The sequence below is a fragment of the Protopterus annectens genome, chromosome 4.part1 (genome assembly GCF_019279795.1).
Source record: "Protopterus annectens isolate FY-2018-M chromosome 4.part1, PAN1.0, whole genome shotgun sequence".
Classification (NCBI taxonomy): domain Eukaryota; kingdom Metazoa; phylum Chordata; order Ceratodontiformes; family Protopteridae; genus Protopterus; species Protopterus annectens.
Genome location: NC_056734.1, coordinates 147727740 through 147755141, shown reverse-complemented (window position 1 = coordinate 147755141; position 27402 = coordinate 147727740). Strand labels below are relative to the sequence as shown.

General features: G+C 44.1%; 1 protein-coding gene across 1 annotated transcript in view; it reads right to left on the bottom strand.

The window, feature by feature from the left end:
- Positions 1 to 27402, bottom strand: part of PLD1 (phospholipase D1) — a 1505857-nt gene that overhangs the window by 493387 nt on the left and 985068 nt on the right. Inside the window, exon 20 of the mRNA XM_044070047.1 lies at positions 11337 to 11447. Coding sequence (XP_043925982.1) covers positions 11337 to 11447 — 111 coding nt within the window. The remainder of the gene's footprint in view (positions 1 to 11336; positions 11448 to 27402) is intronic.

Below are 27402 nucleotides of genomic sequence, written 5' to 3'. Positions count from 1 at the left end.
AGATTTAAACATGAAAATATATAGTATAATTTCATGTGGTCAGAGCAGTTGTACTATGCAGAGATACTTGAGAGATCTGATGTTTTTTCCTTAGCCCCACCCCCCCTTCCCCAAACAATTTGAAAACCACTGGAAGATGACACAGGGGTTCTTCAGAAGGTTGCAGTAAAGAATGCAAATATATGTAAAATAAAACTGGGCTCATTTACATTACACAAAGTAGATCTGCACTTCAGTGGAAGGCTTAGGAATGTCACAATATGAAACCAAACACAGTTATAAAATCAATTGTTTTTCAGTTGACAGGAAACCGCTTGGAAAGTCATACTTTCAACATATAAAGAGAAAGACAGTCTGGCAGTTTGCATACTTTCAACATATAAAGGGCAAGACATTACTCTGGCAGTTTAACATACAGGATTAAGGCAGTGAGCGTCTAGCAAAACTTATCCTGTCCTGGCTGTGTACCTGACAATCTCCACTTGCTAGCTGTGCATCTCTGAACAAGTCAACTAACCAGGCAGTGGAACCCAGGCTGCTCTGAAAGCAGGCACTTGTGCCAGCAGTTTACCCAGTTAATAAAAACAACTAAGGGAGTGCTTGTTTATTCTCCATGTTAAGAAGCATTTCATGTCAAGGCCATTGCTGAGTAAGACATTTCTAGCCAGCCTGAACCTTACTTCAAAATTAATTTCCAATGTCTCTTTTTTGTTTTAAAAAGTTCCAACACACTTTTTCATATTTTATTTCTCTTTGGGACATGTGTTGCCCACTTTCCTGAATACACTCTTGTGGCAGAAAATAGTGACTGATCAAGACTCGTGCATTTCAACAACAGCTCTCAAATATTCCTGATATTTTTGCCCTGTCTCTCAGTTTTGGGTAACTTACCCAGAATTCCATTCTCTCAGTAATGCCAAACACTACGGTTCCGTACTTCTGATGCTTCAGAAAACGTATCTTGAAGCAAAATGTGTTGCTCTAAGTCTGTAAAGGAATCATGGTAATATTTAAACAGTGTACCCAATGTGGGATCTTTGTTGCCCCAACCATTACTTTTGGCTTTGTCCTTTATTCTTGAGGGAGGGCTTTCAGGGAGTTAAGCATCTAAGACTATGTACAGAATCTCAAAGAACAGCAGGCATTCTTCTCATCAAAGGAAACAGAAGCAGCATCTGGAAAGGTATGTCATACACAAAAGAAGTTAAACATGACATGAAGCAGTGAGGGGGTAAATACAGATCAATCACGAATACATCGTATAAATATTGCTATCTTCAGTAAGTAACCTACTCTTAAAAAAGGCTAAGAAGGCTTGCATGTCACTGGCTCTAGAGCAGAGAGAAATGAAACACCAGCTACAACCCAGCCAACCCATGATTAGCAACCCAGGCCCCAGAGAGTACTACCAGGGAGGGTGGGAAAGAATGGACATTGCAAGCTCATCTATGACAGGGTAAGGATGGCAGCTCATTCTGCTGAGAAACTGACACCAAGCAGCGGGTGAGAATCATAGCACATACCACATAAGTATCACAATATGCATGTCATCATGATCACCCCTTTATCCACAGTTGTTAAGGACAACAAGGGACCTGGGAACACAGTCAGTACCTATGACTCCAATGCAGACAGGTTACCTGTAAATGGTTCATCTCCCAGGCCCATGCTTACACCTATCAAAGGTATCAGAACTCGTCAGAGATTTGGGATGCATGGCTAGGGATAAAAAGGCCCTTGTGGTCGTTAGCCTAGTAAGTGCCTATGAACCTATGAGAACCATCTTCCCTTTGGCTGCCTGAATAACAAGCCCCCACCCCAGAGTCATGGACATGAGACATCTGATGGTCAACATTTTAATAATAGTTATGTACCCAGGAATCTGTGAAACGATTGGTTGTCCTGAGTATTTAAACACTGTTATTTGATTGAGTAATTAGTTCTGATAAAGTCCAGGGTTCCTGGATGAAAGCGCATGACTGGGTTATTGTGTTACTTCAAACTGGAATATTAAACACTTTTGCACTATCTACTGGTGTCATTCATCATTGGAGTCACTGCCAAGCCAGGCTTGAAGGTGTTGTGTTTTTTTGGAGTTAGTTCATCTCCAAAGAACAGGTCATACAAGCACTCTGAAAATCAAAAATCATGGCCTCTATGGGACCAGATAACACACCAGGATGCTTACTAAACAATTTAAAGCAAGAACTAGTGGAACAACATGGCGCACTAACCATAGCCTGAGCACTGGCCTTGTTCTGGCAGAATGGAGAACAGCAACAGTAATCCCCTTGCACAAAGTGGATCCATCAACTGACCCAGGAAACCATCAACCCATAAGCCTAAACAGCCTCATCTGCAAGACCATGGAAAGAATCATCATGGACCTTTATCAATAACACAGGCGAACTCTCGATCTGACCTAGTTTGGTTTCATCAAGGGTAGATCTTGCTTGCTCATTAAACCAGGTAAACTTCATTGAGAACGTCACCAAAGCACTGGATGAGGGCAAAGCAGTACACACCACCTATCTTGAGTTAGCTACAGCTTTTGACACAATCCCCACTCAGGGAACATTCAGAAACTCTCCCAGCTGGGAATTAATCCATACAACTGGCTTAGCTTCTAGTGTCAGTCCAAGAGGATCCCATATCTGTCAGCCTGGGAAGATATAGTCAACAGACCACACTGCTTTGCCAAAGATGGTCTTCACCTGTTGCCTCTTGGCTTTCAGTTAATGGCAAAGGTACTTGCCTCCCTCTACTGCCTTTTAAGGCAACGCCATAGCAAAATTCCTGACCAAAAAAAAAATCCACTAGAGACAAACTCCACGTTATGCTGCTTAATGCTAAAAGTCTAAATCGAAAACTTCACTCACTGAAAACACTCCTTACCTTGGAAGATGGAGATGTCTTTGCAGTCACAGAGACAGGGCCACTGAGAGCACCCCAGCCATGCAAGGCTACAATAATTTCTACATGTTCAGACCTCAAAACGAGCAAGAAAGAATCAAAGGTGGAGGTGTATCCATCTTCATTAAAGACAAATATAGCTCAAGACTGGTCAAACAGTACAATTCCCTAGAGCTACTCAAAGTCCAACTAACTGTAGAAAAAAAACCCTTCCATATCATTGTTAGCTATAGGTCCCACACCATGAACCACAAGAACCACTCTGCCTTCCTGGGTCTACTTGAGTCACCAACTATACAGCCAAACACCTTGATCGTGGATGATTTCAACTATCTTTCCATTGACTGGGAGTCATATATGAGCGTAAACACACTTGCCCTAAGGTTCTGGACTTTGTTAATACAAATGCTCTGGAACAGATAGTCTGCACCCCCACAAGGGGACTGAATGTCCTAGACTTGGTACTCAACAACATAGGGGGTCTCTGCACTACCCCCTGTGTGTTGGCCTCCCTGATAAGGTCTGATCTTAAATCAGTTTTGTTCAAAGTAACTATCATACCCGACCTCCCTCAAGAGCAAAAAGGAAGAAACATTTCTCCAAAGCAAATTATAGCCTACTAAGTGAGGGCATAAATAGTTTCAAACCCCCTGCTACCACTGTCAACAATACTGCAAGCCCAGCTATCTGGAATTTTGTAAGTAATTCTATGTCATCTGTGAATATTGATATGATTTATACAGAAGTATGTGTAAAGTACTGAGCTACCATGTAACCACAGCATGGATTGGAACAGAACAGGAATGTACCTGCACTATTTTGACTGTCCAGATGTACATGTTTAATGGAAACTGGAACACAGGAGGTTAACTTGAAAAAATTCTGAGAAAATAGTTGAAACTAAATTGGTTCATAACCATAAGAGATGTTCTCTCAATTTTGATGCAGTAGCAGACACAATGTTTAGAGCGAGAAGTTTTTTTGTATTGTCTTGAAAGAGAAAGGATTACTAGGTTTAAGATGTGGACGTGTTTTATTGTTTTAGGACTACCAGGATCTACAAACATCTGAGAGGTGTGTATTTTTCACATGGAGATGCTAATATTCTGTTAGTCTCTGACAAAGGGAGTTTAGCTTGGGAACTGAAGTTAGGTGACAAAAAGTGGTGTCATCCAAGCTAACCCAGCACTAATATTTGATATTAATTTAAGAACTCTCTGAGAGAGAGACTGGGAATTTTGTATTCTGTCTTTGACCTGACAACATCCACTCACCACTTCTGCCTGCTTGTTCTTGATGCTAGTAAGTTTTAGGGCAAAGTAACTATTTTAGATTCAGAATATAGTAAAGTGCTGCTTAGATGTTTTATTTATTTCATACTGTCCTGCAATGTTGTTTTAAATATTTCCTGTGATTATGAACCCTGATGTAAGTTTACTTACTGAGTATTGTCTTGTTCTTTTATTATTAAACATATTTAAACATTTCAATTGTGGCTTGTCTGTTTAGAGATATTTAAGCTCTTTGAGTACTTGCATATCTATTTGGTGACACTGTATAGGCCACTCCTAAATATCCTTGCTCTTGGTCAAACTACCACTTGGAATAATAGTAACATTACACAGTAAGATTGGGCACCCTTTGTTAAGGGCCTTAAAATAGATGATAAAGAGTGGCTGGTGGCAGCTGGAACTACCTTATAATCTGGGCAGAAGGGGGTATAGCTAGTAAACCTGTGCCAGCCTTTCCCAGGCGAGAGAGTGAGTGAGTGAGTGAGTGAGTGTGTGTGTGTGTGTGTGTGTGTGTGTGTGTGTGTGTGTGTGTGTGTGTGTGTGTGTGTGTGTAAATCAAATTTCAAATAGTGTGCCAGCTACTTGGGCATTGACCTGAAGTACTGTTTGGACAGAGAGGGTACTGGAGATCTTGTTTTTGCCACTCAACTGGGATCTCAACCCTATAGCTGTGCCAGTAGGGAGTCTTACTGGGGGATCTGGAGAAAGAGGGAGAAACCAGTCCCAGACTGATTGTGATCTGTGTGTGCTCTTAAGAGAAACTGTACTTTACTGTGTGTGTGTACTTGTCACCCTCCCAGTGTGTATGTTTCCCCACTGTTGTCAGAGGTGAGGATTGAGGCTCCTTGATTACTGGGCCAGTGCTGAGATGGCACAAGCTATGTCAGAAATCTAAATGGGAAGGCCCAGCTTTGTGCCGAACTAGTGGACGGTACCACTCATACTGACCCTGAGGATATCACCAACCTGCTAGCAGACAGATTTGGCTCAAACCTCACCCACTGCTCCCACTAGACATACCCCAAAGCATACAGGTCACCAGTCCTCTACCTAGTATGTCCAAACAGCAGGTCAAAACTGCACTTTCCATGGCCAAAAACACCGCCTTTATGGGACAGGATAACATCCCAGGCTGCCTACTAAATGATCTAAAACAGGACTTAGTGGAACCACTTGCCATTCTCTTTAACCACAGTCTAAGTACTGGCTTTGTCCTAGCAGGGTGGAAAACAGCAGCAGTAATTCCCTTACACAAAGGGTGTCCAGCAACTGCCCCTGGGAAGTATAGACCCATAAGCCTAACCAGCGTTATCTGCAAGGTCATGGAGAGAATCATCATCTCTGATGTCCATGGTCAAGTACAGAGGAGGTATAACATACTTACTCTTGGATGTGATGCCCTTATTTGTGAGATACTCAATGTAGAAGGCTTTCCTTACCATTATGAACACATGGTGATCAAAGTTTAGATTGCTTATCAACCTGTGTTCCCAAGTCTCGCACCACTGGGTTTGAGCTTATAGGGGTGCTATCTATATAATAATTAGCAGTGGCTATTTCTTTGTCACAGGGAATAATGAAGCATTGTTTTTGCACTTAGTTTTAGTCCCACTTCAAGTGAAGCAGAGGTTGTCAATAACCCTATTTAAGCACAACCTTGACAGTTGGATGGGTGACTGTAAATTCACCCTGGGGGTAGCACCTATGTCCCTTATGGACAGGGGTGGTTGGTGCTGATCATAGAATCACTCTGCTAACAATGACCATCTAACTATGGTCAGTTAGGGTACACCGGTTTCTACACAGCTAGACTTGCAAAAGGTCCTAGGGCCACTAGCCTAGTAACCTCCTATGAACCTATAAGAAAACAAAAATAAAGCAAATCCAAAATGACTAATCATTATTCTAGGAAAAAACAGATAACTGTGGGAGTTTTTTTAGCTCTAAAAGAAAATATGTTCTGTTCTGGCAAATGAGCAAATTTACAAATATTTAGTTATAAAAGTTATTGGTTAATCAGTCATTAATAAAACATGGAATTTAACAGTGCTTTGTGGATGTTCTCATTGGTTTAACTAGCTTTTCCCTACAACTCTCTGAAGAAAGATTTGTGAGGCACTGAGGTAGGCGCAACATGTTGCAACACCTCTCAGTAAAGGCAGCATATGTTAAAAGCCATCCAGAGCTGCTGTTAACACAATCAGTCTTTAAGATACATGTTCCAAAGCTTGCTTGCTTTACTTATGCATTTATTTTTAATATTTGCTTTGAGTCTGATGATGTTGACTTAACATATCAGGGTTATTTGACATCAACAAAAGAAATGGACACCCATAACATTATTTTTTCTGTTTGCTCTAACAAGATAATAGTTTCTTTGTACAACCAGCACAAAAGCCACACATTGTACAGATTTGAAAGACTAGTGTATATGAGAAGGCAGTTTCATGGTGTAGCAGCTTCCTGCAAAATGGCATGCAGCTTGGGTGGGGATTGCATTGTGCAAGACAAGAATCAACATTCAAATGTCCTAAAACTGTTACACTTTGGAGAAAGAACTTTTCCCTGCTGCAACCTTAATTTATTTATTTATCCTTGTTGTTTGGAATTGTGGGTTGATCGACGAGGAGTCATTTCAGCCTTGGCTCAGGAATTACAAGAGACAGAGAGAGGAAAACAGTTTAAAATAATATGAACTGACAACACAGTTGTGGTATATAAACATGCAATGAAGATAATGTACATTTAGTAAATAAGAGAATTAGACAAATTGCACACATTGACAGTAACTGTATACACAAACAACATTATTCAGTACTGAGACTGAAGTCACATCCTTAAAATATTATAATAGATATGAACAGGAGGAGAAAAGGAGGGGGAGAGAGAGAGAAAAAAGAAAGGGTGGGGGAACAGAGAAAAGGAGAATGTCATAACACCACACAGTTACTTGTAGGAATTACAGGGATGAATGTGGAATAAGCCCAGGGATATGTGGGCTTAGGTTTACCTCCATAATGTTGTGAATGTTTTGTGCGATCGTGCATAACATTGAACTATACGAGTGAATTTTGGAACATGTTCGCGGCACTATGTCGAAACTCACTTAGCGGAATCCAGATGCTGAAAAGATATTGTTGATTTGAATGGCACACTGCATTCGCAATTCAGCCATTCGAACATCTGTGACATGACATTATGGATTTATGCAGGTGTGCTTTCACTCAATAGTTTGTCGCTCAAACCATTTACGACATTATGGAGGTAAACCGTGGGTTTATATTATGGGGATAAGGAAAGTACCACAGGGGAGATGTGAAGTGCTTGTAATCCATAATCTGAAACCATGCCTTCCAACTCATTATGAGGAGCATTCCTCATTTTCAGTCTTAAATTTCATGTTCCATGTGGTTCAAAACTGAAAGGCTCTGTCTTACATTTATTGTAAAGATTTGTAACAGAAACCAATTCCAAACAACACTGAACTATATTAATTCATTAAAACACTTTCTTGCAAGAATAAAGTAACACGTTTACCATGCTGGGAACCTCCTATCTAAAGCTGTGAGTGAGTGCTAAAAGTGTTCCAAATTTCTGCTTTTGTTCAATGCTGTGAGAGGTAGAGTTCCACATTTTACAGATAGAAGGTTAAGACCTATATGAGAAAGTTCTGTGAAATGCGAGTTCTAAAGTCTGGATGCAAGAATGGAGGTGATGTTCCGTCAAAGAAAGAAAAAAATCTGTCCCTGGCCAATATATGGGCAGTGTGGGTTTAAGACTGAACTCAACAGGGAGTTTCCTTAACAGATAGCCTGTGACTGGGGGGGGGGGGGTCAGTTGAATTACTGTGAAGTTTTTTGTGGGTCAACCTGAGGAGTTGTAGGCTGACACACACTTCTATTGGGCCACCAGTTTATTTGCTGTAATGTGCCACAGTGGTTTTTATTTCTAGCTCATTAACACCTATGTAGTGTGGAATGTCATGCCTTTATAGCAGCCTACAGACACATCCTTGCATTCCAGAGCATATTCTGAAAAATAAAATTAAAAAACCACAAAATAAACAAATGTAAATATTTGTGAGCAATAAAAGCTATTAAAAACTGTACAAGATGCAATGTTATCAGTAAGACACATTCTTTACAGTGATAAGTCAGTCCATTCTTAATCTTTCCATAAATGCTATATTTTAATACACACAAAACCAGAATTATATTTTTTGCATAACTGTTCACAAATAAATTGTTATATCCCGGAAATTGTATAACCTAGACAAACAGTGTTAGAATACTTTTGTTAACCAAACTGTCACGACAACAAATTCCTCTGAGCACGTTTGAGATATTTATTGAAATATGAAATTTTTAAGCAATATCAATAACACTGAATATCTTTCAAGAGTTGTAACCTACACTGCAAATATCAGTTTTCTTCAACAGCATCAAAGGTTTCAGTGGATGTCATGCAACAGTTTATGTCACTTTTTTTTTTTTAGGTATTACATACATATGGAAATACTGTTGACTTTCATAATTAAACAACTAACATCTCATGTAGAATGTGATATAAATGGACATTGAAAATGAATTTTCCTGTCTCTCACCTAGCATTTTACACCAAACCCCAACAATATGCATGACTCTCAAGTTATGTAAAAAATTAAACATATGAATAACAAGCACCAAACAGTGATTCATTTCTCTACTGCAGGACATCTCAGGTTAACAGTCTTGGTGTCATTTTAATAAGTCCTTTACTCTTTCTAATACTGCCTATAATTAGCTGGTAACTCATTTACTTAAAGAAGGCAAATCCAGAAAAGGGTCTGGATGCTATAAAGGAGCTATGAGTGTGAACTGGAAGGTTATAAAAAGGTTCTAGATGTTTGAGTGAGCTAGGACAAAGCAATATGAACCAACATACCCGGACAGTTTGGAGGGGTCCAAGGTTTTTATGAGAAGCATAGGTGAGTAAAGAAAGGGAATATTTAAGTGGGGTTGTAAGACATTGCAGATTGCCCTAATCCTGTCTGGGGCTGAACTGATATTTTTGTTGACTGCCATAGTGAATGTTGCAAAAACAGCAAAGGTAAGCACCTGTTTTGCAAATGTCAGGTCTGATTTTGATGCATCACTCACAGCATGGCAGAGATGGAAACGGGTTTTATTTGCAAATAGAATAAATACGGTCATTAATGGGGGTTTTTTCAGCATGGTTAAAAAGCTGTCTAGACAGAGAAATGAAATTTGTTTCTGCATTAGGGAAAACAAAAGTAGATTTTTCTTTTGTGAATGTATCTTCAATGCAATTCTCAGCACATCTTGAAGATCAGAAGACTCCGACTACCTTGTACTAATGCTTCATGCATTGACAATCGGGCTGAGGGAGAGAGTCAAGTCCTATGTCCCCAACCTTAGAAACTACTCACTTGAAATCCATTAGGCATCTCTTCAATAATACTTAACCCCAGTATCTTTGGACGTCACTTTTCTTCTTGCTCCTTCCATCAGCTTTGTATCTACTGATACTGCTGCTATGTGCATTCATGTCTGATATCCATGAGCAGCTCATTTAAGTTAGTGTCTTAGCTGGTTAGCTGTCACCTTAGGCTCAACCAGGGACAAAAGCAGACTTAATGCCCACCCTAGCCATAGGAGGATGAGGCAGTGCTAGGACAACGACTATACACTCCTTCACACCCACCCACCCTTGACTCCTAACTGGTGCAATAACGATACAAATTATTTTCTGCAAGTACAAGATCATCTCAAACAGAAATTATGTAAATCATCATCCTGTGTTCATAAAGATGGCTGACAGAGGATACAAAGATGTTTCTTTATGATCCCAAGGCCTATCAACTACAATTCATAAGCTGGAGTACCTTTGAAAAATACAATCCATCAAGATGGCTTACAAACCAAAAGTTGAAATTTTTAAAATAAAATGCTACAATTACTCGTCAAATTAAGCACACAGTTTAGCCTGAAGTCATCTGGGCAGTTTTTTTTGTATAAAGCAAAACATCACTCCCTTTATTTATTCTAGAAATCTAATATACTCTAAAACTATATCTATGGAAACTAGCAGCAAGAAAGATAATTGCACCGATGAATGCCTGACCATCTGCCGTGTACTGACTTAGCATCAAAACTGTTTTATATAAACAAACTAGTGCTATTTTAACAGCTTAAGCAACTAGTTACAGACATCTATAGTGTCCTGTTACTTATGTAGTTGTATAAAAACAGATCCCTTTTTAAATAACATTACATATTGCTACAGACCTTGTATAACAGAGGTACTGCTGTTTCCACCATGAAATAAACAACCATGGCAGTAACTGCTTTGATATGTCAGCTCAGTATAATCATTGAGGGCTGCTGATGTCATAACATAATCTGACCACTTTGTTGGGACAGTTTGAGGATAATGCTATTTGCAGATGTTTGCTGTTTTATAGAAGGTCAAAAGTGGAATATATTTTTGGGAAAAACACCAAGACCTGACAACAGCTGCTTATCCATCTAACAAAACACATGAGTACTAAGAAATCTAATGCAGCAACCCTTTCACAAGGGATCTTGAAGAGCCAGAAAAAGCCAGCATACACATATGCACCTGCGCTTGCTCACATCCACATGCACCCTTTAGGGACCAGTTGCACATTAGTTCAACAGCAGATATTTATGCAGGTGTTGCTTTCATCTCTGTAAATGTCAGACGTATAAAACTAGTCTTTTATGTTTGCCACAAAAGTAAAAGCCATTACAAGATTACAGTACACTAAAGCTTTATTTTATTGCACATCAAGTTAAAAGGTCAAAGATGTATTGTTTCTGTTGTAATTCAAAAAAAGTGTAATTTCCCATATAGATTAAGTGAAAGAATTGCAACACCTCAACAATCACAAAATGTGCAACCTTTTGTACCATACCTTGCTGAGCATGAGGTAGGAAACAATTACCAGAACCTTTTAAAAGATTGAAGCATCAAACTGTTCAAATCAAACCTGAGTACTTACAGACCAGGCAATACCAGTTAAACAAAACTGCATCAATCTAGATGCTCCAGTGTACAATCTGCTTTTATTTACATAGCAATTAGAACTGCAGACATTATAAGACTTGCCTCTATGAAGATATAGTGCTGACTCTTCGCTATCACATCAACATAGGCATTATGGATCGATTCTTCATGGTGTTTTATACCAGTCGACCAATCAGCTGCAGACCTCAGTACCTGCAAAACAAATTGTACCACATTTTATTATCAGGCCAGAACACAGCTTGCATATTTGTCTAAGTCATTTAAAACACCTGCAGTGCAAAATATATACCTTAAAGTATTGCATTCAATGCTCTCCATTTTAGACCATTCTGAACACGTACAAGCAACAGTCTCATTTTAATACTGTAGAAGAAAAAGGACTATGGAAAGATGGTGCCCTATTTTCAAATCCTGTACTGGGAAACAGGTTACATCTACTGCAGAATCTCTATGAAGCACTCAGAAGAATGCACATTAAAACACTACCATTGTAACTGCTTTAAGCAGAGGTAGATGCTCCTGACCACAGTGCTCTGAAATGACTACTTCTGTCTGTAAGTATGATTAAGCATGGTCTTCTTCATAAACAAAAGAAATAAAACTGTTGTCCTTCCTACTCTCAGTACTGAAAAATATGAGTGCCCATTTACAGTCTTTACAGTATAAGCCTCTCCCCACTGGTTACATTTCTCAAGCCTGGAAAAACAACATTGTAATGCTATACACAAGGGTGGCCTAACCATAGACCCTATTAATTAGACTCATTACTCTCACCAGCCTCAATGTAAAGTTATGGAACATACTATCTAGATGTCATTAATATGGGATATTCAAAACCTCTTAAACCAAGACCCTCGTCATTTCAACTTTGTCAAAGAGAGGTCCTGTCTAAAATCTTTAGGTAGTAGTTATGCAGTACATACAACATATCCAGATCTAGACAAGTCCTTTTGACACTATTCACCATGCATGCATTATTGACAGATATGTAAATCTGAGCATTAATCCTTTTGCTGTATGATGAAAAGCTAACTGGTTGCCTGACAAAACCTACAAAGTTAGACTTGCCAGTTAGGGGCCAGTTATGAAAGCAAAAAAAAAAAAAAAATTACTGGTGGTGTAGCACACTGTTCAGGTGCTGGGCCCACTCCTGTTTTCTTCTTCTCTGACCTTCAGGTCAACTCTCCTAGCCTATGATTACATAAGTTTGAAGATGATGAAATTGGATGTTGTTATTCAATCTTCCACTGACTCACAATTACTCTAACATGGATTAAATATTGTTAGCAATTGGTGCAGGGACAATGGCCTCAAATTAAATGTGAAAAAATAGTGTAGTTAATTTTGGAAAATGAAACATTTTCTCACATCATATAGGTAATGTGCTCCTCCAATCAGACATAACCTAAGGAATCTATGCACTCTTGTTGGTAATTCCTTTCCTTTGACTACAGCATCTGCACATTAGTTCAGAAAACCTTCAATCTAGCTATTTTAATTTTAAAAGGCAGTTCCTCTAGATCCAAAGTCTTAATTCCCCTTTTACTCATATCTCATCCTTATTACTGAATAGAACACCCATGTTTGCATGTATTTATCAACATATCACTCACCTTGACAAACCTTTGATAAATAAAAAGATATGTGGCCTGGAAAGTTGTATAAAGACAGTCAGAGCTCTTGTTCTGTACAGTTTCTTACAGACTTCTCCATGGGAATGTGCCAAGCCTTTCAAGTTATGAAACAACCCAGTCCTTTTTGGCCTCTTATTCCTTCACACAACTAATGGTTCTTCAAATACCCAGTTAAAGGAAGTAGATTTTCATCAACAGATAAATAAGGCACATTGGCATGACTGGTTCATATCCCCACCTGTAGAACAAGCATCCTCCATGTCAAGGATAATAGCACTGTCATCACTTTCAAGGTGAACATAGATAACTGGATGGGCAGCCTCAAATTCTCCCGTTTCAATCCTGTGTTGCTCTACATGATGCTGTATAGAAATATCTGAATGTGGGTTATTGGCTATGCTTTTTATGGTCTGCAGACTGATTTGCCTTACGCTTTACCTACAAGCCTGACTAGACCATAGTGTGAAGTTGAGGAATCAACCCCAAGTTGGATGGTCCTTCTGAGGATCTTGACCCTTGAGGGTCATTTGCTGCTGCCAAAGAACATGGCTTCTTAAGTCAGAAGTCAACCCATGTCTGCTACAGATCTTTCACCAAATCAGAAAAAGGATGCAACATTTATACTGCTACTACTCTGTCTTTATGTATCCTTTAAATATTCTTGACACAAAGCCCTTGAAATTGGATTAGGTTAATGTCTACTTGTGGGGGATAAGGACTTCTGTTTAGAGTATCCTAGTCTAGAACCACCCCCCCTTCCAATCTTTAGTGTTACAGACAACTTCGTAATTTAACCAAAAACAAAATCAATCATGGCAAAAGAAATTTTACCTAAATCCACAAAATAACATGCACGCCAACCCCTCCCCCCCCCAAAAAAAATTCTGGAATACAATCAAACTCTTACATCCTGGTAGGTCCACTACACCTTCATCCTCCCTCAATAGCTCTGCCTTAGACACGGCTAAACTTCGTAACTCCTGCATTGACTCCATTCAAAAGCTAACTAAAAAAAGGCAGAAGTACCTACCCTTCTATTCCCCCTTCTCCTTCCATCCACACAACATCCCTCTGTCCTAAGCCCATCCCTACAGCTTATATCAGATCACTACTCAGCAAACTTGAAATGTGTTCCCCTTCAGCTGATAACCTACCTCCTCTTTTCCTTAAACTAGCTGCAAAATCTATTGCATATCCCATCTCCATACTAATTAATAGATCAGATCAAGAAAAGTACAGTTTTGTACCTACCATAAATGTAGATGTCCGATAGATATGCAACTGCAGTCATAACATATGGGTTTGTCCTGCCTCAGGCAGCCCTCGGTCGGCCGGATTCCAAAGTCTGGGTCATACGTTGGCTGATGTCGCATTTCTCTCCGACGTCAGGGCGGCTGGAGTATATAAGCATCAGCCGACACCATCTTCTTCAGTGTTTCTTGCCCCAGATGCCAGGTGCCCTCCAAGGAAGGCTGTAATCAAACTGGAAGACAAAAATAGGTTTCCAGACAACAAATAAGCAATAAACAGATACACCATAACAGATATCCCCAGCTAAGGATAACAGGGAGAGGAGTGGACCCAAGGCATAGAGGGGATGGAGGGAGGGAAAACCCGACTGCAGTTGCATATCTATCGGACATCTACATTTATGGTAGGTACAAAACTGTACTATGTCCTTCAAGAATGCAACTGCAGTCATAACATATGGGTTGAATACCAAAGCTTAGCTGGGGGAGGTGGTATGCTCTAAGAAAGGGATGGTGTAGCTATCAGTCCCTGCAGGACTGCCGAAGCAAAGCCTGCTCTGGATCTGGATCTGGAATATAAAGGGAGGATGTAGTGCTTGGAAAATGTATGCACGGAGCTCCATGTAGCAGCTTCTAGAATGTCTTTTGTAGGCACCCCTCTTAAAAAGGCTGTAGAGGTGGCTGTAGCTCTGGTGGAGTGTGGTCTGACATTGGCTGGCACACTCTTTCCATGGAAGGAATAACAGAATCTGATGCAATGTCCAATCCATTTTGAAATTGTCTGTTTAGAAATTGCTTTTCCTTGTACTGCAGGGGCGTAAGCTACAAAAAGCTGGTCAGACTTCCTACTGGTCTTGGTTCTGTCTAGGTAGTAGCGAAGTTGTCTGTGTATGTCCAAGGTATGCAACAGTCTTTCCCCTTTGTTCTCAGGATTAGGAAAGAAAGTAGGCAGGTGAATTGCTTGATTTAAGGCCACCCTAGATACCACTGTTGGCAGAAAGGTAGGGTTGGTTCGTAAGGAGACCCTGTCTCTGTGAAAGGTTATGAACGGTGGTACTGCCATTAAGGCCTGTAATTCCGAAACCCTTCTTGCTGAGGTAATGGCCAACAGGAAAGCTGTCTTCCAGGAAAGAAATTGTAAATCCACAGAAGCTGCTGGCTCGAAGGGAGGTAAAGTCAATTTTTCTAGGACAAAATTGAGGTCCCAAGCTGGTACTGGTGCCTTTCTTGGGGGCTTTATATTCTTGATTCCTCTAAGAAATTGCCTTAACAAAGGATGTGAAAACACAGGTGGGTCAGTGTTGTATCTAGCTGAGATAGCTGAAGCATGAATTTTTATGGAAGAGAATGAAAGTCCTTTATGCAGCATATCTGCCAAGTATTTCAGGATGAGAGGAATGCTCAAAAATGAGGCATCATGACCCTTGTTGGTATTCCAAATGCTGAATCTCTTCCATTTGGAAGAGTAAACTTTTCTGGTGGATGGTCTGCGGGCTTCTGTTAGTATCCGCTGAACTTCCTTGGAGAGCGGTAAATCAAGGTTATTTATGGGATTTCCCAAGCTGTTAGCTGTAGCGTCTGGATGTTGGGATGAACTGTCCTAAAGTTGTGTTGAGTCAGAAGTTGGGGCCATCATGGAAGGGCCCACGTTTTGTTGTGACATATGCTCCGTAGTAGTGGGTACCAGTGTTGTCTTGGCCAGTCTGGAGCTATTAGGATCCCCTTCGGCTTGTCTGCTTTGATCTTTAATAACACTGTGGTCATCAGTGGCAGAGGTGGAAATGCATAAATTATCAGGGTGCTCCAGTTGAATGAGAGGGCATCTATTTTCCATGCTTGTGGATGATATGTCCTTGAGCAGAACTTTTGTAAGTGATGATTGAGGTGGGAGGCAAATAGGTCTACGTCTGGCCTGCCCCATGTCGAGGTGAGTCGTAGGAAGATGTCTGGATGTAGCCTCCATTCGTGGGGGTCTAGGAAATTCCTGCTTAGACTGTCCGCCAGAACATTGTCTTTGCCTGGAACAAACTGGGATTGTAATTGTATGTGTAGGCCCAGTGATTTTTCCCAAAGATTCATTGTCAGTCTGCAAAGGGGGTAAGAATGAGTGCCCCCCTGCTTGTTTATGTACCACATCACTGTGGTGCTGTCTGACCGTATTAATAAGTGGCCTTGTTGAAGTTGTTGCCCAAAGGCCTCGATTGCATGCATTACTGCTAACATTTCTTTTTGATTGATATGCAGATGTGTTTCCTTTGGAGACCATTGTCCTTGAATACATCTGCCTTCCATGTGTGCCCCCCATCCAAGGTCTGAGGCATCTGTGGTCATGGCCTGTGTTATCTGAGGTTTTTTGAATGACATACCTATGTTTGACTGGCTTGCTGAGGCCCACCATAGAAATTCCTTTTGAAGACATGGAATGAGTGGGATATTTGCTTCTAGGTTGTTGCTGTGTTGAGACCATAAGCTTTTTAAGTACCATTGAAGCTTTCTCATGTGTAGTCTTGCTAGTGGAACCAGGAGGATGCAGGATGCCATGTAACCCAGGGCCTGTAGGAAACTCCTTGCAGTCATCTGGGTGAGCTTTGCTAAACTTTTGAAGTAATGGGTTAACTTCTTTTGCTTGTCTTCTGTCAGGTAAGCCATTTGAGAGGCTGTGTCTAGTTTGGCTCCTAAGAAGGATATTTGCTGGGATGGCTGAAGTCTTGACTTTTGAAAGTTGACTGTGTATCCCAGAGCCTGTAGCAAGTGTATGACATAATTCAAGTTTTTTGTCAAAGTTAGTTTGTTGTCCGCTTGTATGAGGCAATCGTCCAGGTACGGGTAGATTTGAATCCCCTGGAGCCTGCAATGAGCAATTACTGATGCCAGGCATTTCGTGAATACTCTGGGCAGTAGATAAGCCAAATGGCAATGCTGAGAATTGATAATGCTCTGGCCCTGCAAGAAATCTGAGGTATCTTCTGCAGCTGTGTCTGATAGGGACATGCAGGTATGCCTCCTTGAGGTCCAGAGTAATCAGCCAAGACCCCTTGCCCAGCATGGGAAGGAGTTGCTGTAGAGTCAGCATTTTGAACTTTGGTACTATGAGGAAAGTGTTTAAAGCGGACAAGTCCAATATTGGTCTCCATTGACTTTCTTTTCTTGGAACAAGGAACAGTCTTGAATAAAACCCCTGGCCTTGTTCTTGTTGTGGAACTTTTTCTATTGCTTTGATCTTTGCAAGCAGAGAAATTTGCTTTATAGCCTCTGCCCTCTGATTTTGTGGAACGTTTGGCATGCCTTGTTTTCTTGGTAAAGTGTGAAAGTGGAACCTGTAACCGTGGTCTATAATGTCCAAAATCCATTTGTCTGTTGTCAGTTTGTGCCACTTTTTTGAAAACAGAGATAACTTTCCGCCCAAAGGAGCCTCTGTTTGCTCCTTGGTTAGCGGAACTAGAGGAAAGTCATTGAGATTGTCCCTGCGGGGCAGGAGAAACCCCTGTGTCACTTCTTTGGTTTGTTGGTTGCCATTGTCGTCCCCTGTAGGATCCTCTGTATTGGCCTCTTCCTCGGCCACGCCTGTTTTTGCCCCTTTGTGATCTTTCAGGGTTAGGAAAGGACCAGTTTTTAGAAGGCCAGTTCCTGCTGAATCTGGGCGGCTGAACCTGAAGGAAATCTTTTACTGTCTGAACTGACTTGGCTTTTTCCTCAATGGACTTTAACACATCTTTAGCATTAGCACCAAAAAGCTTGTTCTTTTCCAAGGGTGCGTCAAGAAGTTTTGCCTTAACATGATCTGGTAAGGGTTGTTCTTTCAACCATGCATGTCTACGAATGACCGCCCCTGTCATAGCTGCCCTACATGAAGCCTCCAATGCATCATATCCACACTGTAGAAAGTGATTGCTAACCTGTTGAGCATTATGCACAGTCTCCTGCAAAGACTTCCTATCTAAGGGTTCAGGGGAGGACAATGTTTTCTGTAAATCATCTAACAGGAAATCGTGATATTGAAACATGTGAAAGAGACAATTGAGAGCTCTCATAGATAAAGTAGTGGAGGTGTAAACCTTCTTCCCCCATCTCTCTAAGGACCTTGCTTTCCTGTTAGAAGGCAAAGGATTTTTGGAGGTGGTAGCTGAAACCCCTTTAGGCCCCTGGGAAATTGTTTCTAAATCAACAGCATGGGCCTTAAAGAAATGAGAATGGGTTTCTGGAACCCTATAGTATCTGTCAGGCTTGGCAGGGGCAGGAGGAAGAGTATCAGGGGTGACACTGGAGTCAGAATACAAATCATCCAAAACATCAAGCACAGGGGGTATAGCTAAGGGTCTGTGCTGGGGATTTTTAAGGAAGGTTCGAAGGCGCTTTCTGGAATCAGAATATTCCTGGCCTTGCCACTTGAAATGCTCCATCATGGAATGCAGAACTTCCCCAAAATAAATATCTTCAGGAGGGGAGGCTGAGGGAATGGAGTCCTCTGCATCTGAATCCTCATAGGTCTGGAAGGGCTCTTCCTGGCTTTCGGAGCGAACAGAGTCCTCAGAATCTTCATCTGAAGGAAGAGGGTCAGAGGGTTCAACCCTGGGCCTTTTGTCAGGAGGAGGCTGGGATCCTCTCTCAGGATGGGCCTGGGAACCTCTGATCAGGGAAATTAAATCTGCTGCCATAGACATGATTTGTGTTTCAGGAGTAGGCTGAGGCAAGGTTTTAGCAGTAAGATGCTTGGACTTGCTGGCTGCCTTAGCACATGTGTAGGCCTTGATAGACATGGACATGGGAGGCCTAGCTGCTCCACGTGCAGGAGTGACCTTATCAACAGCAATGGTCTCGGGCATTTCCTCGGTTTCGGTATCCGGAGGAAAATCAATAACTGGCATCGGAGTGGCCTCCGGTATCGGAGGTATCGGTAAAGCGGTGTCTTTGGTTCGGAGCGGTGGAATAACTGACTCAGAGGGAACCGGGGCACTCGCGGTTAGTTTTGTCGTGGTGTCGGTGGAAGACACGGGCCGAGGATGTCGGTCCCGGTCTTTTCGTTTCTTAGGAGTCTGAGTTGTCGGTTGTTCCGACGGCATTGTATAATGAAATTTATCGCCGAAGAAGTCTTCTGCGAACTCCGCCCGGCGCCTGAGAGTGCGCTTATTGAAGCGAGCACAGGCGACACAGGCCAAGACGTCGTGGTCTGGGCCAAGGCAAGGGAGGCAGTAAGAGTGGAAATCCTTATGAGGTATTTGTTTACCACAAGACAAACGATTATTTACTTTTTCAGTAATTTCTGACATTGGCTGAGGCAAGAAAAGGTCCCCAACGGGGTACTTAGCTTTTTTGATGACTTTGGTTTCGAAGAATACAGGAGCTGACCGACCGGCACTTGCGAACTGCTTCTGCTTCGGGCACCGCGCGGCAAGAAAGACTGAAGAAGATGGCGTCAGCTGATGCTTATATACTCCAGCCGCCCTGACGTAGGAGAGAAATGCGACATCAGCCGACGTCGGACCCAGACTTTGGAATCCGGCCGACCGAGGGCTGCCTGAGGCAGGACAACCCATATGTTATGACTGCAGTTGCATTCTTGAAGGACATCCATAGTTCCTGATATTTGGAAGAAATTCTATGTTACACCCTTACATAAAGGAGGAAACTTCACCAACACCTCTAATGTCAGGCCTATAGCCATTGTCTTTCCTATTTAAGATTCTTGAAAAGTGTGTTCATAAGCAGCTTCTAAATCATCTTCTACAAGAAAATCTCCTAACCCCTACCCAACATGGCTTTCTCCCTAATGACAGCACATCCACAAAACTAATATCTTTTACACAGGCTATCTCTAGATTCCGTGATAACAGATTAGTCTATTCCTTGACCTCTCACAAGCCTTTGGCACCGTCTCCCACAACCTACTTCTGTCTAAATTATCTAGCCTTAATCTCTCCAACTCTGCTATTTTCTGATTCTCTAGCTAGCTCTCCAACAGACTTCAGTCTGTAAAATGTTTCTCTGCTTCCTCCCTTTCCTTCCAGTCCAGAGGTTCCCCAAGGCTCCATTCTTGGAACCCTACTATTTAACATTTTCATTAACAGCCTCCACACTTCCTGGTCTGACTCCTCAATAATACAATATGCTTATGACTCTGCAATAATTTCCTCCTCTGGCAATCTCACCCACCTTCTCACCTTTACCCAAGTATCACTGCACTCAGTTGAAAAATGGCTAACATCCAACCAACTCCTACTCAACCCTAAAAAAAAAACTAAACTACTACTCCTCATCCTCCATAAATCTTTCCAACATCTCGCGGCTACATTTACCATCTCCTCCCTCAGCACTACTACTGTTAATGTTGAACCACACGCAAAACTATTAGGAGTCATAACAGACCAATTAAAATTTGATCCACATCCAACAGTGCATTAGAAAGACTCAGCAAAACTTGGTTTGCTCTACAGAAACAAAAATATTTCTCACAAATGAATCTAAACTCTCTCTTGCTCAAGCCTGTCTACTACCCACCCTACTATATGCTGCCCCAATTCTTTCTATCCTTCAAGCCAATCTTTTGTCTAAGCTGGAACTCGCATATAATAAAATTGCTAGATTTGCAGCAAATCAACCCTACTGCTCACACCATTGCCTATCTCTAAAAAAAAAAAACTACACTGGCTAGAATTGTGCCAACAACTCCTTCTGCTTCAGCTACATCTGACTCAATCCATCTTAAACCAACCTAACTTCTGTCCTACTCTATCAAATTTCATCTCCCTCTATACGCCTAATCAAACACTCCATAACTCTGACCAACACCTCCTGGAAATTTACAATCTCAAAAAAAAAAGACAAACTTCTCTACAATCACTCAGTCATCAAGGCATGGAATAAACTGCCCCTATATTTAAGAACAATTTCTAACCCTGTTTCAAAAAAACTTTAAAAGGCAACCTATTAAACTCTTGGCCTTGCTCTTGCCCTGATTCTACTTAATCTACCTCTCTCCTCTGCTATAATTAACCACTCATTCCTCTTATTCATTTTTTTCTCTCATCTGCTACCAGACTAACTTAATTCCTGCAACTGTTCCATAAATAGGCTTTATTTCAGACGGTCTTACCTTAAAGTGAATTAGAAGTTATGTACTTACCATAACGTTCCATCTGAGTAGGTGGATTCATTTATCTGCAACCTGTGGGTATGGATCCGATATCGGATCCAAACCGGCATGGTTTATCCAGCTATGGATCCGAGCTCCTAGCTCCTCCCCTCACCCATAATGCCCTGCTCTCCCCTACATGACCTCAGATCGAGTTTGCCCTGCACCAACTACCCAAACTAAAGGGTAACGCACCCTATGCAGGAAACTGACAAGGCCAGGGGGATAGGAGGGTTGCAGACAAATGAATCCACCTACTCAGATGGAACATTATGGTAAGTACATAACTTCTAAATCTGAAGTAGGAGAATTCATTTGTCAGCAACCTGTGGGACAGAGTCCCCAGCTACCTGAATCTTGGGTGGCCATCATGGAAGGATATTCCGGAGCACTGTGGAGCCAAAGGATGCTCTACCTCTACCTCTAGAAGTGACGTCCAGCTTGTAATGAGTAATAAAGGTATGAGATGAAGCCCAAGTGGCTGCTGAACAAATGTCATCCAGAGGAACCCTAGACTTAAAGGCAGCTGAAGTAGAGACAGACCAGGTCGAATGAGCATGGACTCCCTCCGGTGCGGGCCTCCCAGAGGCTTGGTACGCCAACAGAATACACTGAGAAATCCAGCGTGACAAAGAAACTTTGGAAATCGGTTTACCCAGATTGAATTTGGCAAAAGAAATGAACAACTGGTCTGATTGCCTATGACCAGCTGTCCTATGAAGGTAAAAACGAAGCTGCCTGTGAACATCCAAGGAATGCAGCTTGTATTCGCCTTTGTTTTGATACTTAGGGAAGAAAACAGGGAGGTTGATGGACTGATTAATGTTAGCTTCCGAAGCTACTTTAGGAAGAAAGGAGGGATTGATCCTGAGGCACACCCGGTCCGGATGAAAGATCAAATAAGGCGGTTTCATGGACAGGGCCTGAAGCTCAGAAACTCTCTTAGCCGAAGTAATGGCGACTAAAAAAGCAGTCTTAAAGGACAAGAATTTAAGACCGACTGTGGCCGCAGGTTCGAAGGGGGGAGCGGTCAAGGCCTGAAGTACCAAGGAAAGATCCCACGGGGGAACCGTTTCTTTGACAGGGGGTCTGAACAAAAAGGTGCCTTTTAGGAAGGTTTTGCATAACTTAGCCGACATAAGAGATCCTGAATCGTGTCCAACATGGTAATGAGATATGGCCGCCAAGTGAACTTTGACTGTGGAACTACTGGCGCCATCATTAAAGAGAGTAGTAAGGAAATCTAGAACCAAAGGAAGGGGAACCGTGAAAGGATCTAGGTCTTGCCGCTCTGCCCAAATGGAGAAACGCTTCCATTTAATACCCCAGACGCTCTGACGTCGGGGAAAGTGCGACATCAGCCGAGGCCAGACCCAGACTTTGGAATGCGGCTGACCGAAGGGCTGCCTGAGGCAGGACAACCCATATGTTATGACTGCAGATGCATCCTTGAAGGACATCCAAAGGAAGGGGAACCGTGAAAGGATCTAGGTCTTGTCGCTCTGCCCAAATGGAGAAACGCTTCCATTTACTGTGGTAAATTTTTCTGGTAGAGGGCTTGTGGGCCGCTACCAGAATGGCCTTAACTGGGGACGAGATACCGGAAGTCCTGATTAGGAGTGGAACTGGAGCAGCCAAGCAGTCAACTTCAGGTTGTCCAGGTTCGGAGTTGGTAGGTTCGACGGGTGTGATATCAGATCTGGAATGGGATCTAGAATCCAAGGTGGATTCACTGAATAAGACCTTAGGTAAGGGAACCAGATCTGTCGAGGCCAGAACGGGGCAATGAGGATCATTCTGCACCCCAACCGAGAGGCTTTCTGAAGTACTTGTAGCATCAGAGGTAGAGGGGGGTATGCGTAAAGAAGACCGGGAGGCCAAGCATGCACCAGAGCGTCTCTCGGAGAATCCCCTGGAGGGGGGATTAGAGTGAAAAAACTGTTGCACTTGGCGTTTAAGGGAGAAGCAAAGAGATTGCAACAGGGAGTCCCCCACTGTGCGAAGATACGTTTCGCTACTTGAGAATTGAGAGACCACTCGTACGGGGAGAGAATGGTGCGACTGAGCTTGTCCGCTAGGATGTTGGTCCGACCCGGAATATGCGTTGCTATGAGAAAGCGGTTGGTGGAGATCGCCCATTCCCACACTCTCATGGCTTCTCGACATAAAGGGTAAGACCTGGTTCCCCCTTGTTTGTTGATGTACCAGACCACCGACATGTTGTCTGATTGGATCACAATTGTTCCCAGGGGAAGGAGGGCTTGAAGTGCTTGCAACGCCAAGAGCACCGCCTTCATTTCCAGAACACTGATATGCAGGGAGGTCTCTGAATCGCTCCACGTGCCTTGGACCGTCCGGCCCGCAAAATGCCCCCCCCCACCCGAGGCAGGAAGCGTCTGTGGTCACCGTGGCGAGAGGGGGAGATGCACAAAAGGGGCGGCCCCTGTGGAGGTCCGGAGAATGGAGCCACCACAAGAGAGACCGCTTGCAAGCCTTGCTGATTGCAATGGGATGATACAGGGGGAGGGAGAGAAAGGACCATTGCACCTGAAGTGTCCATTGAAGTACCCGCATGTTCAAGCGGGCGAGCGGAAGAAGAGTAATCGCTGCCGCCATAGACCCTAGTGCCCTCAGGATGAATTCCGCAGGTGTTGAGCTGGAGTGAAGGATGGCCCGCACCTGGAGTCGCAGATTCCAAACTCTGTCGGTTGTGAGAAAGGCTGTTAAATTTCTCGTGTCTAACCTGGCTCCTACAAATTCTATTATTCGAGTAGGGACCAGATTGGACTTTTCTATGTTTACCGTGATGCCGAGCCAGGGAGCTAGACGAAGAAAGGAGTCTCTTGCCAAAGAGAGTAGATGCCTTGTTGGAGCGGTGAGAAGCCAGTCGTCTAGGTACGGAAAGACCTGCACCCCCTGAAGCCTCAGGTGGGCCGCAACCACTGCTAATACTTTGGTGAACACCCTGGGGGCTGTGGTGAGACCAAAGGGAAGGACCCTGAACTGGTAGTGACTGGCTCCCAGCCGGAAGCGAAGAAACCTCCTGAATTGTCTGTCCATCAGAATGTGGTAGTACGCGTCCTTGAGGTCTATAGAGCACATCCAGTGATTCTCCCCTAGAAGGGGGAGGATGGATTGCAAAGTGACCATCCGGAACTTCTCTTTGGGAACTGACAGGTTGAACAGGGACAGGTCTAGAATGGGTCTTAAGTCCCCCGTCTTTTTTGGCACTAAAAAGAACCTGGAGTAGAACCCTGATCCGATCTGGTCTGGGGGGACGGGCTGGATGGCTCTTTTTTTCAGCAGATGGCCAATTTCTGCTGAAGCGGCCTCCCTCTGATCAGGTGGGACATCGGGGAGGATTTTTAACTTTGGGACATGAAGAAAGGGGATCTTGTAACCTCTGGATATAATCCGGAGTACCCAGCGGTCCGATGTAATGGACTCCCATGCCGCTAGGTGCTCCGAGAAACATCCCCCGACTGCCTCCAGAGTGGAGCAGTCGGGCAACCCCTCAGGGTTGCTGCGTGGACCGTTCAGAGAAAGGTTCCCTGGACCCAAAGCTCCTGGGAGCCCCTCTGCCCCTAGGGCGGCGTCCTCCCTGTCCTCCTCTGCCGCGGAAGGACTGGTTGTCCAGAGCGGGTTGGGAATGCTGCGACTTCCGGAACCACATCTTCTTCTGGCCCTTTTGGTTCCTAGAGTAGGACCTCTGGGGCACAGAGAAGCGGACTCCGACAGCAGACAGCGTCTTCCCGTCCTTCTTGCTCTGAACCAAGGTATCATGAACCGTCTTGCCAAAAAGGGCAGAACCGTCAAAGGGGGCGTTCGCGAAAGATGCCTTGAAGGGCTCTGTGAAATCACAGTGGTGGAGCCAGGCCTGCCGTCTTGTGACTAGGCCCGCTCCCGCAGCTCTAGCGGCTCCCTCGGTAGCGTGGGAAAGTAACCGCATAGAGGTGTTAGTCACAGAACGAAGAGTGGCCATACGGGTGGAGTGCAAAAGTTTGTCCTCCTCTGACATGGACTCTGGGGGGGAAGCAGCGTATTCCTTGATAAGATCGCGCTGCATCCTGATGAGGTGTGCCAAATAGTTGAGCACCCTCACTGAGAAGGTCGCTGAACTAAACATTCGCTTCCCCAAACGGTCCATCATCCGAGACACCTTGCTCGGGGGATGGACTGAGGGACTCTCCTGGGCGAGTTCCCTCTTAGTGGCTGCTGCCGACAACATGGCATCTACCGGGGGTCCCTTACCCCAGTGGGCACGGTCAGCAGGGGGGCTAAGGATCCTGTCGGGCCTCTTAGGGATTGGCTCCACGGTGTCCGGTTCCTTCCACGCCCTGGTGGTAATAAGGTCTACCAGGGGGTCGGCAGGAGGGGACACCCAAGAGGTAGACGGGCCCGCTTCAAATGCCTCCAAGAACACTGACTCGCCCGAGGAAGACTTTGGGGCAGACCACCCACCTCTAATCCGTAACATTTCCATGATGTCTCCGAAGGAGACATCCTCAGGGGTGATCTTGGGGAGCCTTGCCCTTCCTCCAAGTCAGTGTCTTCAGTCAAAGACTCGGGGGTGTCTATGTGCCTCCTCTTGCACGAATGCTTGCGAGGTGCTTCCTCGGGGGGGCTGTCCGAGGAGCCCTCGCCAGCAGTGTCCAGAACCGCAGGAACTGCTTGGGGCAGTGAAGCGGGCTGTCCCAGTGGCTGGGTGATGGAAGCCTAGCCCAGAGCAGATGGAGTGCGGGACGGAGTCGAAGCAAGGGCCGGGGGTCCGGATGCCCTCAACAGAGCCCTCTCCACTACATCAAAAGCCGAGGGGGAGCCAGCCTCAACAATAGGATCCGAAAGTCCGAGGGGGAGCCAGCCTCAACAATAGGATCCGAAAGTCGGCTCCCCCTCGGATCCGATGAGCGGATCGGAGCCGGCGCCGAGCCCCTCTGATCCGAGGGACCAGTGTGCTCCGACAAGGATGGCGCCGAAGGCACACCGAGTCCCTCGGATCCGAAGCTCGGGCCAAGGCTCCGAGAGGTCGGATCCGACAGACTCGAGGGCTGGGTCGGATCCGAAGTACCCAGTACTGTCGGCGCCGACCCACCCCCGGCTCCAAGGCTGCCCGGCACAGAGCGCTCCGAACCCGGGTAGCGGGTCGGAGAAGGAGCAATGGGATTAAAAAAGGGGGTCGAGCTCCCTCCCAGAGGGGGGGGGAGGCAGGAGCACTCCCATCTGCATCTGGGCCTGGATGAACCTTCGCATCATCCGGTCCAGATCAGCATCGGAGAGGCTGTAAGTAGACCTCGACAAGGCTACCGAGGTAGGCCTTGAGTGCCGCCTCGATAGCCTCGACGGAGGTCGGGTCTCCTCATCCTCAGGCTCCGGTGAAAAGCACGGGGACCGGAGCCGAGGAGGGGGAGAGCCAGCAGCCAGAGAGACCAGAGGAGAAGCCCGCTTAGCCGGCGTGGCCGAAATGGAGGTCTCGGCCCGCCGCTTGTGGTGCTTCTCTCTCCGGTCCTTTTTCCTGGCTTCCCTCTCCTCTGACCCTTTGGCGGGAGTTTGAATCCCTGGTGGAGGAGGGGGAGCAGGCAAGGCAGGGACTGCCGAAGCAGTGACCACCAAGGGGGCGGGGACCGAAGCCGAGTCTGGGGGCAAGAGTCCCGCCAAGACTAGCTTCGACCTCCACTCCTTCAATGCTCTGGGGTTGAACCCTGCACAGATTGAACACCCTGAAGTGAGGTGTTCAACCCCAAGGCATCGAATGCACCGAGTGTGGCCATCAGCGGGGAAAGCTTATGGCCACACTCGGAGCATTTTGAGAACACAGCCTTTGGGGCCTCAGACATTACTATTTTTTTTTTTTTTTTTTTTTTTTTTAAATAGTAACGATAAGGTAAACTAAAAGAAAACACTCACACAAAGGCCCCAAAGAAGCACACACACACACACCAACTACGAGCCAGCGAGGGGAGGGTAAAAACTAAATTAAATTAACCCAAAAAATATAAAAACAGAAAGGGAACCTATATCTTTCACACAAATTTAAAATTTAAACAATTTTAACACCCTTTAAGAAGAAAATATCAACTTAGCTTTAGGAGCTCAAACGATCCAGCCTACAACCATGCGTGGCAAACTAGATCTGA